Here is a 15701-nt window from a genome sequence, read left to right as displayed (position 1 = left end):
GAAATGTACTCTATTCAAAGTGACTATGTCTTCATAATCAAATCAACCAGATGTTGATGTGCCTCAACCACCTTCTGGTCTGTGGGGCAAAAATTCCAGTTATTGCTGCTTTTAATGTCAAAGAGTACTTGCATTTAGGTAACATTAGTAATGGTGGGTTTACAAATGAATCATCTTGACTGGAAATACCACATCAAGGATCGGCTAACTAATTCATATATTGGTTCATTCTTTAACAAACGTTATAATATTTGTTCAAAATTGCATCAGACTGTCTAGCTGCAGCTGCAGGTCTCCTTTCTTACCTCGCTTGGTGGCAATAGGAGGTGATTATCGTTTAGAAGCAGTCTTTTCAGATGTGTTAATTTTGACACGGCAACAGGCAGTAAAACCAGTTCTCTATTACTAATATTTAACCAGTCAGATCCTTTAGACTGACATTCAGTTAACAATTCATCCACGTCCATTGTTTCCATGTTATAATTACAGTTAGTTAGCCAATATACTTAGTTGCCAACCTCTGTTCGTAAAGACAACTTTTAGTGGTTTCCATGGAAACCCCCCTTGGTAGGAGGCATAACTTCCGGGTCTTTAACAGGACTATGAAATGGAGCTAATTGCTTTTGTAGCCAATATAACAGCGATAAAAACTATTGAGGTGGATCATGTGTAGCTGACTGTAGTTCGTGTTAAATAAACTTGGTCAGCATGGTAATATTGACATTGAAGTCATCGCCAGAATACAGTCCGGTTTATCCGTCCAAATATACCCATTTAGTTCTGTTGAAACATGCCAACTGGACGAGGCGGGCGGTCTACCTACATGCGGAAGTAAGGCGGGAGGCGGGAGCAACATTCTTGTAACCAATAAATGTCGTGGATTCTAATAACCCACCGTAATATTTATATTAAAGGAGAATGTTTTATTATAAGTGCAACGTAAACACGGAGCGTTAGCAAGATCATCTATCTTGTTCCCGCTTTCGTTTTATTTTCTGCATATATTTCACACTTTTAGTTGAAAAAACTTTTCTCGACAGACAACCTTTCTTGTAAGTTATTTTTTAAATCAATTGCTCGCGTTTCAAATACAACATGTTGAAGTGTCCTCTTACTAGGTAATTTACTTGGCAATTTACATGATCACAATCCAAACTAAAACACTCCTGACCTGACATGCATTAGCTTGATAGTTAGCTAACCATTGGGTTGCGCAAGTTCTACTAGTTTTGTCATTAAAAACAAGAAAAGGTACTTTGAGCCCTTGTCTAGCTAAGAGAGACTTGCTGCAGTGTTCTCCCCTAATAAATCCAATTTAGCACAGATTAAATCGGATTTTCGACATGGATAAAGAGAATCTGTCCGTGGTGCTGCATTCGCCTGGCGATCTCAGATTGGTACTGTACCGTTAATTTTGCTAGGACATTATTCCACGGACTCCTATTTGGAAAGCAAATCCAGCATCAACACGTATTTTAGTTAGCTTGATGGATGAAACGTGAATGTATTGAACCATTTGCAAGCTGTCTGTATCATTGATTGGAAATGGGTTTAATAATGCAGTGCTATACATGTTGTGGAGTGATCTGTATCGAACTAAGAAAGTTATTTGGACAGTTCGCATTGTTACTGAATTTGTTACTTTATATTTTATGAATATTCCCTTATCAGTCACTGTGCTTATGATATGCATTGAAAATGAGTTTTTATTTTATTTTATTGAGCTCCTTCCGAAGGATACAAGTCAATGGCTTCTGTGTATGTTCATAGGCCACACAATCCCTGCTTTTACAGTAGAAATAGGTATTGCAACTGATTTTTTTGTGGTCCTTTACAGGAACATCGCCCTGTTCCTGAACCAGGTCCAAATGGTACGTTGGACATGAAGTAACTGTTTTTATGGTTGTTTGTCTATAAAATACTGTATTTGGAACAGTGTACTGAATTTCTAATATGTGCATTTATGGACAAGGGCATTCACTAGGGCATTTCCCTTCAGTCCCTTGCCGGGTGCCATAAAATAGATTGTGTCATTTTTCTGGCTGAAGACTCAGCCTCTTGCGTTCACACTGCAGCTTATATGACATAGCTGTGACATTATATGACACAATTCCATTTCTGGGGGGATAGAGTTTTTTGTTTCCGCCAGGGCTCCTGGCTTGATTAGCTAATTAGCGCTATATACAAGTGCTGGTTCACTCATAGATTGGGCCACTGTGTTTCAAAGAGACAGCAAAACTGTTATCAGCTGACCAATATGAAGTTATCAAAATACTTAGCTAAAATGTAAGATCCTGAATGAGCTATTTACATACAGTGGTTAAGAGCAGTAGCTGGCATGGAATCCCCAACCAGATACAGCCCTCCTTGACCACCTCTGTTATCTGCTCTACCTCCCATAGAGATCTTCTCACAACTACTTACTAATGTTGGTACTGTCTCCTTGCTATCTGTGCTTCCTGACACACTTGATTCACTCTGCCCTCCCGCCTCCCAATATGCAAAACCACCCTCTTCCTGTCCAAGGGTTTGTGATGTTCTATGTGTATAGACCTGAGATCCACAGAAAGAAAATGTGAAAACATTGTCCTCTGTCCTGCCTGCTTACCAGCATCTCTACTCTGTGCTTTCCTTATCTGTCTCATGGCTTTATATTTTGAGTTAAAATTAAAGTCTGAAACAAACAACCTGTAAGATCTATTTTCTGCTTTCTCCTCTCTTCCTAACCCACCTCCCCCTCCACCTCCCTTCACTCTTACAGCTGACGGTTTTGCTTCCTACATTGAAACCAAAATAACTGATACCCGCTACACTATGCCAACACATTCCCATAGCCACTTGCCCACTGCTCCTGCTGTCAATCTTCCTAGCGTCTCAGGATTTTAAACCGCCTCCAAAGCTCATCTCCTGCAGCTCCTATCAAGTGTCTACGACTACTTGCTCCCTTGACCCCATCCCCTCTCCCCTTCTACGGTCCTCTGCTCCTGTACTTCTGCCGTTCATCTCTGCCATGGTCAGCATGGTCAGTGGTTCACTGATCACTGGTCGTGTCCCCATTGACTTCAAGCAAGCCTGAGTAAAACACCCTTACTCAAAAAAACAACCTTGGATTCACCGGCAGTTCAAAACTATCGACCCATATCCCTCCTCCATTTTCCATCTAAAACCTTTGAACAGGCTGGATCCATTCAGCTTACACATTACCCACCTCAGAACAGCCTCACTGACCCCAGTCAATCTGGCTTCAGAGCTAACCACTTAACAGTGATGCTGTTCTTGCTGTAATGGAAGCTTTCTGCAAAAGCAGCATCCCTGTCATCTGCCTTGATCGTGCTTGACCTTTCTGCTGCTGTCTATACAGTTTACTATCAAGTCTGACTGAAATGGGTCTTACAGGCAATGTCTACAAATGATTGTTCTCATACTTTTCGGATTACTCCTGTCAGGTAAACAGGCAGGGTTCAATCTCAAAGTCCAACTGCTTTACAACAGGAGTCCTCCAGGAATCTGTTCTCAACCCCCTCATGTTTTCCCCATACATCATCTCTCTTGGTTTGGTAATATTGGCTTCTCCTACACAGTGGGCAGCATTTACTGCTCATCTACCTCTGAAGATTGAAAACACAATTCTAAACTCCACCTTGGCTTATCTAATGCTGACCTCTGATTTACTACCCATACACATGCTAAACCCAAACACATACATACACATCCTCTAACCCATTGGCTTCTTAATAATACAGAATTTGCTATTTCCCTGTAGAACCTTGTATGACATCTAACTAAATGTTATAAGGTTATTTATTGACGTCTGCTGTCAGTTGTGAACCTGATGAATGCACATATGCCTAAACATAAATGTTATGTGTGTAATGAGTGTAACCGATCTGTTATGCTGCTACTGGAGTGTAATATATCAGGGGTTCTCAAACTGTCGGAGCCCAAGTCCTATCCCGCTTGAGTGTATGTGCGTGTGTGTACTGTATATATAAAGACATGAGCTATGCTGCATGTACACTGTAACTTGCATGCATCTGGTCCTGAGCTTGGTGAGAATGTAAAGCATACAGTATTATAGTGTCTTATAAACACTAAGACTTTTATTTATTTGTGTTTATCTGTTGGTCCCAGCCACTGGGTACCAGCCCGCAGTTTGGGGACCACCGTAACGCTGTAACGTGCCTATTGTCCCTGTGTTGTCAGAGGTGCTGGTGCAGATGCACTCTGTTGGGATCTGCGGCTCAGACGTGCACTACTGGCAGCACGGACGCATTGGTAGCTATGAGGTTAAGAAGCCCATGGTGCTGGGGCACGAAGCCGCAGGACGCGTCATAAAAGTGGGGTCAGGGGTCAAGCACCTCCAGCCAGGCAAGTACTATGTAAATCTATACACCTATAGCATACATGCAGCTGGACATTGTCTCGGACTTATTTCTTTATCCCATAGATATTTTTACTGCAGAAATCACGTAGTGCATTAAATATACATGATAATTATTTGAGGTCCTGATCAGAGAGTCCATAGCCGCGTTTCCACCAAAATTACCCGGAACTTTCAGTCCCAGGAACTACTTTACCAGGAACTAAAAGGTTCCTTCAGCCAATGGTTGTCTGCGTTTCCACCGGGGTCTAAAGTACCGCGAAGATTAGGCAAATTAGCCCACTGACGTTGTCGTCGGTCCATCTGTCATATGATTTCTTCTGTAACCCCATACTACCGAAGTAGCCTACATTATTTTCTAATAACCGGGACAGCCCGGAGGGGTTTATTCCACTTATATACAACGGGTTACCAACAATGACTATATATGGTTACTTTTGTATTTATTGATTTTCATATATCCTCTCAAACACATTCATTAACAGCAGAAAACATGCACACGTAAACAATTTGCTGTTTTATTACTTTCTCGTCGTCAATTCCATAAAGGCTAATTGCAAAATGACAAGAATAGAACGAAAACTCGGACTTGCGTGAAAATGTAAATTAGTAGTGGTACAGCCACCGTTTGCTTTCCTTCGAAGTTACTGCTAGCCGAGCAGCGAAGTGTGCCCTCCAGATGCGAACCATGCACCATAAATGAGTCCATAGTCTTCCTGGTCTTTTCGTGGAATTGAAAAATGGCAGTAAAATTGAGTAAAATTACGGCAGTCTGAAAAAGCTAAAGGGAAGATTACTAGAATTAACCTGTTAATTTACCCGGATAAAAAGTGCGGAAGGTGATTTCCAGTTTGCGTGTACTGTATCACCAATGTTAATTATGCAGAACTACCGCATACCTCACATAACTGTATCAAACGTTTTGAGTCAATTACAACGGGCTAACAAAGAAAATCCGGAAGAAAATATTCAGCAACCGAATTAATCCGTTTGAATGTTTTGGTAGCCTACGTAATATGCTGTCCCAGCACGAATGCTTAGCATTTTATAAAACGAATACTAAAGCAAGAAAAGAACAGAAGAGCACACGTTATAATTCCAAGACGTTGACAGGCTATAACCAAAAGTAGGCTACTGCGCCGCATAACATACAAGTTTGATTTGAAGTTATTATGAAAATAAATTGGTTTGCCGCTGCATATTTTCAAACATGGCGGGTAATGGCGGAAAATAAATACAACACAAATGCTACGAGTACTCGACCAATCAGAAATGTTCAGGGCTGCAAGCTCCACCCAAAAGGTTCCTGTACTTTCGGAAAGTACTACCCCCGAGCAGGAACGTTTTGGGGGGTAAAACAAAGCCCCCAGAACTAAATTTAGACCCTAGTTCCTGCGGTGGAAACGCACCGAGTTCCTCAAAAGGTTCCTAGTTCCGGGGTATAGTTCCTGCGGTGGAAACGCGGCTCATGATAGATGAAAAGATCTTAAGAGATCAGGACAATCGAGATGTGTGTGTCAGTGCTTTATTTTAATTTATAAAATAATCCTATCAATTGGCATGCTTTAATGACCAGACCTTGGTCACATATTTTATTTGAAATACAACCCATTTTTAAAACTCAGTATAATTCCTCAAATGGCTGACAATTTGAAAAGCAAATTCTTCTTTCACATGACAGTAAGTTTTACTCAGTGACATGTTTTGCTGAAAATGTTCAGGGAGGTACAGGAATATATGAATATGCATTTCTACCAGTTTCAAAAGATTTGAAGTTCTTCTTTGAAGTTTGCTGATTATAATGGTTGTTGCTCCAAACCTTTGGACAGTAGTGCAGAGTTCTACGATAAAAATGTTGGATTTGTGCATCATAGTGAAAAAAGAATATTGCATTGAAATGTAATGTCTTGGCCAACTGATTCCATTTTATTTGGCAGACAATATCCAAGGAAGTTAAAAATATGAATTAATGGTACAGAATGAAAACAAGTTTGCTGTTGAATCATGAATGCTTTTTAAAAAAAATGTTCCTGTGTTTAATTGTGTAGGTGACAGAGTAGCGATCGAACCTGGGGTGCCTCGCGAGATGGACGAGTTTTTCAAAACTGGGCGGTACAACCTGTCCCCCACTATCTTCTTTTGTGCAACACCTCCAGATGACGGGAACCTCTCTAGATACTACAAACATAGTGCCAACTTCTGTTACAAGTAAGTGATCTGCCAAATTGTGTGGAGGTTTGATTAGTTAAATGTATTTTAAAGTATGCATCCAGCACCATAGTCAAGGGTAAGAAAGGCACAGTGTCTTGCCCCTTGTACTAGATTTGAACTTGAATGACCCACCTTGAACACTGACCACTTGACAATGTTATTTTAGTTCCACATAGTTTCACTGACATTAGTGGCAGCTTTTCAGAGTTTAGCACATTTAGTGTGTGCATGCCCTGTGTGCATGCCCACTCCTGTGACTGCTGGTGTCTCCCCGTTTGCCGGTGGCATGAACCAATGTCTGTTTATTACAGGCTGCCTGACAGCGTGACCTATGAGGAGGGGGCTCTGATTGAGCCCCTGTCTGTCGGTATCTACGCCTGCCGCAGGGCTCAGGTGACTCTGGGCAGCACCGTGCTGATCTGTGGTGCAGGTAAACCCCAACTTCCAGGGCATCGGCCATGCCATTTGCATAGTTCACTGTCAATATGGAGCTGCTACCAGATCTGTTAGTAGGCCTTAATGTTATGGCAACCCAGGGCTGATAAATTCACAACAGACTGCTGATCATGAAAATCCTGTATAGGTCACTTGCTGGAATGTTTGTTTTTTTAAAAGATTGTTATTTTAAAAGGCACCGCCTTGTTATCGGAATGTCAAACATGACTTATGGTAAGCATCATCTCCAGTATTCCTATATTATTTCCCCTGAAATAGCAATATTTCCAGCGAATCCTATCAGCTTGCTCACTACCTATTCACGCATAGTAACACAGTTCAACAAAACACTGCAGCGCTGATAGAATAATTCTGCCCCTAAGAGCATGTCTGTCCTTATCAGAATTTTAAAGAAGTGATCCATGAGTAAGAGGGGTTAGGTTTTTAATCCTGGGATAGTTCTTTCCTCTGCAGGATGCCTCATTGGGAGCAGTGAACAGATTAAGAAAGTCGTAATATCATTTTACTGCCATCCACTGTCATTTGTTTAATAGTTTTATAGTTGGCCTTATTTAACTGTTATAATATCCCTCCCTCTGAATTTCATCACAGGACCAATTGGGCTGGTCTGCTTGCTGGTTGCCAAAGCGATGGGTGCGTCACACGTGGCAATCAGTGGTAAGGAAGGAATTTGATAGGCGTCTGCTACATTCATCTTGAAATCAGTTGTTTTCCAATTTCACAATAACAGCGGAAGACAGCTATTCTTGAGCAAAGGACAGATTCAATAGAACAGAATAGAATAGAACTTCATTTTCTAGAAGGAACTTTAATCTTCATTTCAGCATTTGAAATATACAGTACAAACAGTATATACACAGAGAACAGTTAATTACACTGACACACACAGCACATATTTTTACTGTTTTTTTAACATCATTTTACATTATTTATTTGCTCACCAGGGACCGTATCCAGACAAATGCTGTCCATTTATAAAGCTGAACAATTACCCGAAGCAATTTAGGTTAAATTCCTTTTCTCAGGGCTGCAATCACAGGGTCGAACCTGGGGTTTGAACATGTGACCTCTGAGGCACATTGGACTATAAAGACTATAGAACATGGCTGTCATCTGCACAGCAGTCTTCCTCTTTGACTGAACCCTTTCTGTTCTGGCCATTATGGCAGGTTTGTTACAGTAACCTTTCTCTCCCCCTCGCAAAGACCTGATAGCAGAGCGTCTGGAAATGGCCAAGGAGCTGGGTGCTGACTTCCTCCTGCAGGTGAAAAGGGGGGACACGCCAGAGGAGCTGGCCAAGAAGGTGGAGGGGCAGCTGGGCCGCCAGCCCCAGGCTACCATCGAATGCACGGGAGTAGAGAGCAGTATCCAGACTGCCATCTATGTAAGTGAGCCAAGACCCCAGGCTACCATAGAATGCACGGGAGTAGAGAGCATTATCCAGACTGCCATCTATGTAAGTGAGCCCAGACCCCAGGCTACCATCAAATGCTTGGGAGTGGAGAGCAGTATTCAGACTGCCATCTATATGTAAGTGAGCCCAGACCCCAGGCTACCATCGAATGCTTGGGAGTGGAGAGCAGTATTCAGACTGCCATCTATATGTAAGTGAGCCCAGACCCCAGGCTACCATAGAATGCACGGGAGTGGAGAGCAGTATCCAGACTGCCGTCTATGTAAGTGAGCCCAGACCCCAGGCTACCATAGAATGCACAGGAGTAGAGAGCAGTATCCAGACTGCCGTCTATGTAAGTGAGCCCAGACCCCAGGCTACCATAGAATGCACAGGAGTAGAGAGCAGTATCCAGACTGCCGTCTATGTAAGCGAGCCCAGACCTCAGGGTTCAGCAAGAGGGCAGGGTGGTGCTATGCCAGCACCCAGAGTCAGCTTTTGGGCAGCAGAATCTTTGTCAGCTTTTAGAAATTTTTTTGATACTGCTCTTTTTAGCAATATAAGAGAATTACCTGAGCAAACATTGAGCAAGTTTGAGAATAATCATTTGAAGTAAATTGACATAAAATGGATTAATCTTTTCCTTCAGTTTGTTTTAATTTATATTTAATCTATTCTGGTGCAAGTTTTTGATAAAGAAATCCATTATGTTTGTTCATTGGAAGTTTTTTGATGTTATCTTTCAAGATGTCGGGAACAGATTATACTTTAGTCATTGTTAGTCATTGTTAGTTGAGGAAACAGTTTGAATATTTGTATTAACTTATCTTTCAGCTTAAAACTTAAATGCAGCGTTCTTAATATTTTTAATCAGTTTATCTTTCACTGTTTTTCTTTTTGAAGCCAATCATTTTGTACGTACACAGTGTTTATGCAGTAAAGAGGAAAACAATTCTGGCTTTGAAAACTGAAGTTTATATCTGTTATGTTTTTCTCTTCCCCGTTTTGGAATAGAACCACATTAGTAAGTGTGTTTTATGACAGAAAAATCTCCTGTCAGTTCCGAAGGGTGCAGTCTGGCACACCATAGGAGTCACTATGTGCACAACACAGGATTCCCAGCCATAGTTTTGGAACCAGCAGGACTAATTTCAGATTCTGGGGTACATCCCCATAGTGAAAACCAGGGCCTAAGTTGGGCACAACTGACAGATGATGTTATTCCATTCTATCCCTAATTTCACTGTTTATATAAAAAGCCAGCTGACATTTTTTTAATAACCTGGGGCAATAGTATGTCCTGTAAAGTATTGTAAGTTGCTTTCAAGATTGGGAAATGGGAGCTAAATCCACATTTCACACATTTGACTTTAAAAAATAATTTTATTGATTTTTGAAGTGGATAAACGTTCAGCTTTGTAGGTGGATGCTGTAAATGATTCCCAGAAATACTGCAGTCGCAAAATTCTTCCATATATGCAGTGAGCTCCATAATTTTTGGGACAAAGAGATATTGCTTCTTCATTTGGCTCTGTATTCCACAATTATATATCTGAAAAAAAAAAAAATTATTTTAAATATTTTTTTAAAAGAATCATTAGCATGTAATTAAAGTATACATTCTCAGCTTTTATTCAAAAGTATTTTTATACATTTTGATTTCACCATATAGGAATTACAGCACATTTTAAACATAACCTCTGACTTTCATAATAGTTTCCTTGACTTTCATTGGTACAACTCTGGTCCTCATGTTGACAAACAGCAATAACAGACTCCAAAAGCAACCACAAAATGTATAATAGTAGATACTGAAAGCTCTCTTACATGTGCGCTAAGGAAGTAATTGAACACACCTGACTAATCAGAAACACCTGTGAAGCCATTTGTCCCAACACTGCACATTAACCACATGTAAATCATTTGATTACAAATCTGAAATGGTGGAGTACCAAGCCAGATCAAGAAAAAAAAGTCTTTGTCATAAACATCATGGAGCTCACTGCATGGAAATACTGCCTCTGCTGAAACAAGTCTGTGAGATATATCATCCTTTGAAATGGTATGTAAAATTCCGTCAAAAATAACTACTAAGCTCCGTCGTCTTTTATCAAATCCTGACCGCTCCATGCCAACTGTGGCCGGAAGCCCCACAGGGTAAAGGATGACTGGCTGTAGCATTGCCCAGGGTTAGGGTGTGTTCAGTTGGGATCACCTTCTCATCACTCTAATGACTCCAGCTAGTTTATCAGGCACCCACAGTGCACTTGCTAATGCTGCACATTCAGTTTCTTCCTCCAACTCATGTATGTTGAATGTGGCTTGTGGATTGCAGGGTGAAAATAAGCAGCTGGTGACATCACATGCTTTGGAGGGGAGTGCGTGCTTATGTCCATTATCAGCTTCATATGATTGGAGTTCCCAAACTGGGGATAAAATGGAGGAAGAATAAAAAATAATTGCTCATATGTTATAAAAAGTGTGTTGCTGATTGAATGACCCACTAATTAGCACTATTTAAGAAACTAAAATTTGCACCTGCTGAAAGGTATAATTGATTTTGTTTAGGCTCCACATCAAATTGCAGATGTTTACTACAGAATGTATGGCTATATCATTCACCAGATGTTTAAGCATGAATACTAACCCACATTAAGCCACTTGCTTGAATCCCTGTCTGCAAGGCGACCCGACGTGGTGGTGTGGTGGTTCTGGTTGGGTTGGGCTCTGAGATGGTGACCGTTCCCCTCCTCAGTGCTGCCCTCAGAGAAGTGGACATCAGAGGAGTCTTCCGCTATTCCAACACGTAAATAATCTCTGCAGCAGCCTCGCACACACAGGAGACTTGACCAGCGATGTTCATTCTCTCCCTTTAGAGAGCCTCAGAGTGACTGACCTTTCACCTTAAAATCAGTGAACTGTTTGTGTAAATTTATTGTGTAATCAGCTGACTTATTCTATGAATGATGTGCAGAGTAGCGACAAAAATACCTACATGTTGTGGCTTTCCAAAAGCAAGAATGGATAACCTTGCTCGGCCCTGGGGAACAGAACCCTGTGGCTCTCCAGGACCTTGGTTTGACCACCTGGGCTTTTCTGTGCTTCACATTAAGAGCTTGACCATCCCAAAAGCTCACACAAGCAGGTTTTTACATGGCATGAATGTGTATATCAAACTATTAGCATTGCATGGGAAAACAAAAATGGTGCCTATAATGTAAGGCTACATTTCAACTTCAGTCTTCAGTGGTGTTCCTAGAATGATGCTCTTATGCTCTTAACAGATGTGCTTTCCAGACTGGCTCACACAGTTTATATTCTTTACATAAAATCCATGTATACTGCTGGATTTTACAGAAGCATCTGAAGTACAGCTTGGCTTCCCCTGGGTCGAATCAGCATCCTCTGAGTTCCAACCACAGTTACCTAACCATTATACTGCACTGCTGCTTGTGATAATGTGGGTCTGCTGACGTGCCTTCATTTGCTGTGCTTTCCCTCTTTCAGGTGGCCAGTGGCAATCGACATGTTGGCCTCCAAGCAGGTCAATGTGAAACCCCTGGTGACGCACCGATTCCCCCTGGAGGAGGCCGTGCAGGCCTTCGAGACCACACGCCAGGGCCTGGGGGTCAAAGTCATGCTCAAGTGTGACCCAAATGACCAGAACCCGTGAGCAAGAACATAGAGTGGTCATCCTACCGCATACATAGGGCCTTTGGATGTGACACTTGAAATTCCAAGCTTTAAATTTTCCCCACTGTAGCTCTCTCCTTAAAAATCCATAAAAACTCCTTACGTAAAGTAGCCAAAGGTTTTATTGAACCATGCCATGCTGTGGGGTGAAGATGTGAAATCAAACTTTGACGTTGCAAAAAACCTGAGTCACCTGCCACCTTAGTAGTTAAACCGCATACTGTAAGCAGGAAAACAGCAGTCGCCTGATTACAACAAATAAGCTCTTATATATAAACAAATCAGGATTTAAGTTAAGATGTGTGTTCTACTTGGAAATATTGGGACATTTCAGTGACTGAATGTATTTGGGGGCACTTGTTTCCTAGGAAAGCAGGCCATAATCCGGCAATGTTTTTTCACGTAGGCACTCTTCAATCAGGGACTTTTTCTGACTTTTGGACTCCTTCCAAGACTTCCTTATGGTCAGGCAAGCAGGAAACGGTCTATTATATGCAAACTCTTTCAGAAAAAGAGGTGGGGATGGTTATTTGCTTAGTTTCCTTTCTATGATTATCTATGAGAAGCCAACGCACCATTCATTTGTTATATAGCCTAGTTTGTTGAAAACTTCTTTTAGGGCATGGGTTGGTAATTCTTTATTTGCTTAGTTTCACCATGCCCCATTAAGAAAGAAAGCCTAACAAATAAATGAATAATAGCTTATGCATTCCATGTTGTCTGATTCTTTGGTTGTTGCCATTCAGTATAAGTGAGGCGTGTAACAACGCATTATGTAATAACATCGCATTATGTAATAACTCGACAAAATGTAATACATTTTTACTTCATTATGTAATAACACCCTCGTTTTATAATAATCTGCCACATTTTGTAATTTCAGCCTTACTGTATGTAATAACCAACCAAAATGGATGTCTTTATTCATAAAAAATCATTATAACAACAAAATTAATTAAAAAAAAAATACAATTAATTCAGTAGATTAGTAGTATCTTTCATTTGTCAAAACTACATCAAGTGTCACTGTATTCCTTAGCTTAATTGAAACTGTACTTGAGGGTTCATAGAAACATAGAAACTGCATGACATTGAGTGTTATACTGACACAAACATCTCAGTACTGGTACACACAGGAGACACACACACGTGCATACATGTGTGCACACGCACACACAAACAAACAAACATAGATGAACATGCACACACTCTCGACTCTTGCTTTTTATTATGTGGAGCACTTTTTTTGTTTGTTTTTGTTGCCAAATTGGTTTTGGAGCAGTGAGAGCAGTGAGCACAGCTTATAGTTTAATAAACAATTGAACTGAACAGTTTTTGTCTGCCTATCTGTTTGACTGACAGTTGTATTGATCACTGAGATAGCATTGACTTGGAATGAAGTTGGTTCAATGTAAAAAAGAAATAGCTTTGATGTAGTAAACTACTTTTGCCATGTTGCTGTAGCTTAGCTTGCTACATTTCTCTGGGGGGTAATGTCAGTGTAGTGATGCTTCATTTAATGTAGAGTAACTGATAGCTTAGCTCACTACACTTTCCAAGTAGCTTGCCCAACACTGCTTATTCTCCCTCTTCCAAGTCAAGCACTTTTATTTATAACACATTTTTCATACACAGTGGCAATTCAAGGTGCTTTACAAAGATTAAAATATTCATCAGAACAATGAATAAAAAAATAGTGGTGTAGATAAAAACAAGATTTTAAATAAGTTTAACATTTCTTAAATAACTCAAATAACTCAACTAAAAGCAACCATGAACAGTGTGGTTTTGAGTCCTGATTCAAAAGTTTCGAGGATTAGGTTACTTTTAAAATCGACAGGGAGCCTGTTTCAGAGATGCGCAGCATAGTGACTACAGGTTGCTCCACCAAGTTTAGCCCTGGCATTGGGCACTACTAGCAGCCCACTCCAACTTGACCTGAGAGGCCTGACAGGAGTGTACTTAAACATGTCTGTAATGTATGTGGTCTCACTCCATGTGCTGATTTATAAACAAGCAGCATTGCCTTATATTCAATTCTGTGGCTGCCAGGAAGCCAGTGTAGTGATTCAAGAATTGGGGTGATGTGGTCCGACCTTTTGGTCCCTGTAGGAACTCTAGCAGCTGTATTTTGAATAAGCTGAAGCTTTTATGGTCTTTGTGGGGAACCCTGTCAAAAGACCATTGCAGTAGTCAACCCTGAGAGAAATAAAAGCGTGAATGAGTTTTTCCAGGTCGGCTTTTGACATGACGTCCCAGAGTTTGGCTATATTTGTAAGATAAATATGATAAAAAGCTGATCTTGTTACTGCTTTTATGTGACTATTTAGACTAAGACAATATGTAATAATTTTTACAAAATTTCAAGGTGTTTTTTACAAAATGCGGCAGATTATTACATAATGCGGTGTTACAAGCCGGATTTCAAAAGCAAATCATGATAAAAATCCTGAAATATGCTCCTTGATATAAAATGCTGAGCCATTCATATTTCATGTGAGGATCTGAGAATCAATTAAAGAATAAAAGAGTCATATAAGATTTATTCATGAAACATTTATTATATAAAATCGTTTTTACATGTTATGGTGAAAATTGTAAGAGACTCGAGCATAACAATAACAATGCTAGAAATGCTTTTTTAAAGTTGCCGATTAGAAATTTAAAACAACAGTATTACTACATGTAACATTTGTAATTATTGAACACTCATTTGTGTTGTTTATGATTATATGTGTATTGTGTGGATAAAAACACGCATTTATGATCTACAGTGTTAGCTTGACATACAGGAACCCTCAACTTCTGTTGGAGTTACAGTATGCTGGGAAGCTGGTCATTTAAATTCACAACAAAGTGGCCAAAATAATATTTATAATATAATATTTTATACAAAAAGTATATTTGTAATACAGTATTATAACAATGCATCATTACTGTAAGTCAAGATAGAAATGCACTATACCATTTGTAAAAAAAAAAAGAAAAAAAGAAAACAAATTATATAATACGGCATAGATATTTTATAGTTACATGGCTGACATTTTCATTAGAGGTTACTACTCCATTGTACGAAGCTGGTTGCATATAACTAAACATAAGCTAGAAATTCTCGTAGTGGTGGATGAAGTGGGCCTGGTCTTTCTTGTTCATCTTTTGACAAGCCTTCTCCACGTTCTTGGTCAAGCCTGGGGGTCCACAGCTGAACACCCCAATTTTGTTCACCTGAAGAAGCAAGTAAAAAAACGAAGAGCATCTTAAAGATTACAGAGAGTTTAAAATGTAGAGAGAACATGTAGCTGTTTGGGCTTTCTGTTTGTGCATAACAACCTTAGCAATTAGGGCATTTAGTCACCTAGACATCCTTTGTGACATACAACATGTTGGGCCAATAACTGACATTTCTATAAATAGCTAAAAATGAAAGTGCTCACTTCCGGATGTACTTCCTGCAGAGAGCTGAAAAAGGAGAGGAAAGGAGGCCGTCCAAAATGGGTGATGGACCGCAAACCAGTGAACAGGCTCTTGTTCCATACCTTCTGAAAATGACGCTCACAAACATACTGT

At 40.2% G+C, this 15701-nt stretch overlaps 2 protein-coding genes across 4 annotated transcripts in view; one reads left to right on the top strand and one right to left on the bottom strand.

Moving 5' to 3' along the window:
• The first annotated feature begins 930 nt into the window (after nt 1-930).
• Nucleotides 931-13463, top strand: sord (sorbitol dehydrogenase). Of its 3 annotated transcripts, none has more exons than XM_064335967.1 (9): nt 931-1052; nt 1838-1871; nt 4204-4368; nt 6430-6589; nt 6904-7022; nt 7640-7705; nt 8254-8432; nt 11126-11247; nt 11949-13463. In XM_064335967.1, exons 3-9 carry the CDS (start codon nt 4218-4220, stop codon nt 12112-12114), a joined length of 963 nt encoding a protein of 320 aa, XP_064192037.1. In that variant the 5' UTR covers nt 931-1052; nt 1838-1871; nt 4204-4217; the 3' UTR covers nt 12115-13463. The 3 variants fall into 3 exon arrangements, with proteins under 3 accessions (XP_064192037.1, XP_064192035.1, XP_064192036.1); XM_064335965.1 differs by lacking the exon at nt 931-1052 and adding an exon at nt 1161-1397; XM_064335966.1 differs by lacking the exon at nt 931-1052 and adding an exon at nt 1164-1251.
• Nucleotides 13464-14670: 1207 nt separating this feature from the next.
• Nucleotides 14671-15701, bottom strand: part of LOC135255161 (dual oxidase 1-like) — a 30081-nt gene continuing 29050 nt past the window's right edge. Inside the window, exons 33-34 of the mRNA XM_064335964.1 lie at nt 15569-15697; nt 14671-15359 (exon numbers count right to left, since the gene is read on the bottom strand). Of these exons, the coding sequence (XP_064192034.1) occupies nt 15237-15359; nt 15569-15697 (252 nt within the window). The 3' untranslated portion in view covers nt 14671-15236. The remainder of the gene's footprint in view (nt 15360-15568; nt 15698-15701) is intronic.

The sequence above is a fragment of the Anguilla rostrata genome, chromosome 5, assembly GCF_018555375.3.
Source record: "Anguilla rostrata isolate EN2019 chromosome 5, ASM1855537v3, whole genome shotgun sequence".
NCBI lineage: Eukaryota > Metazoa > Chordata > Actinopteri > Anguilliformes > Anguillidae > Anguilla > Anguilla rostrata.
This window is presented reverse-complemented; position numbering and strand designations above follow the sequence as displayed.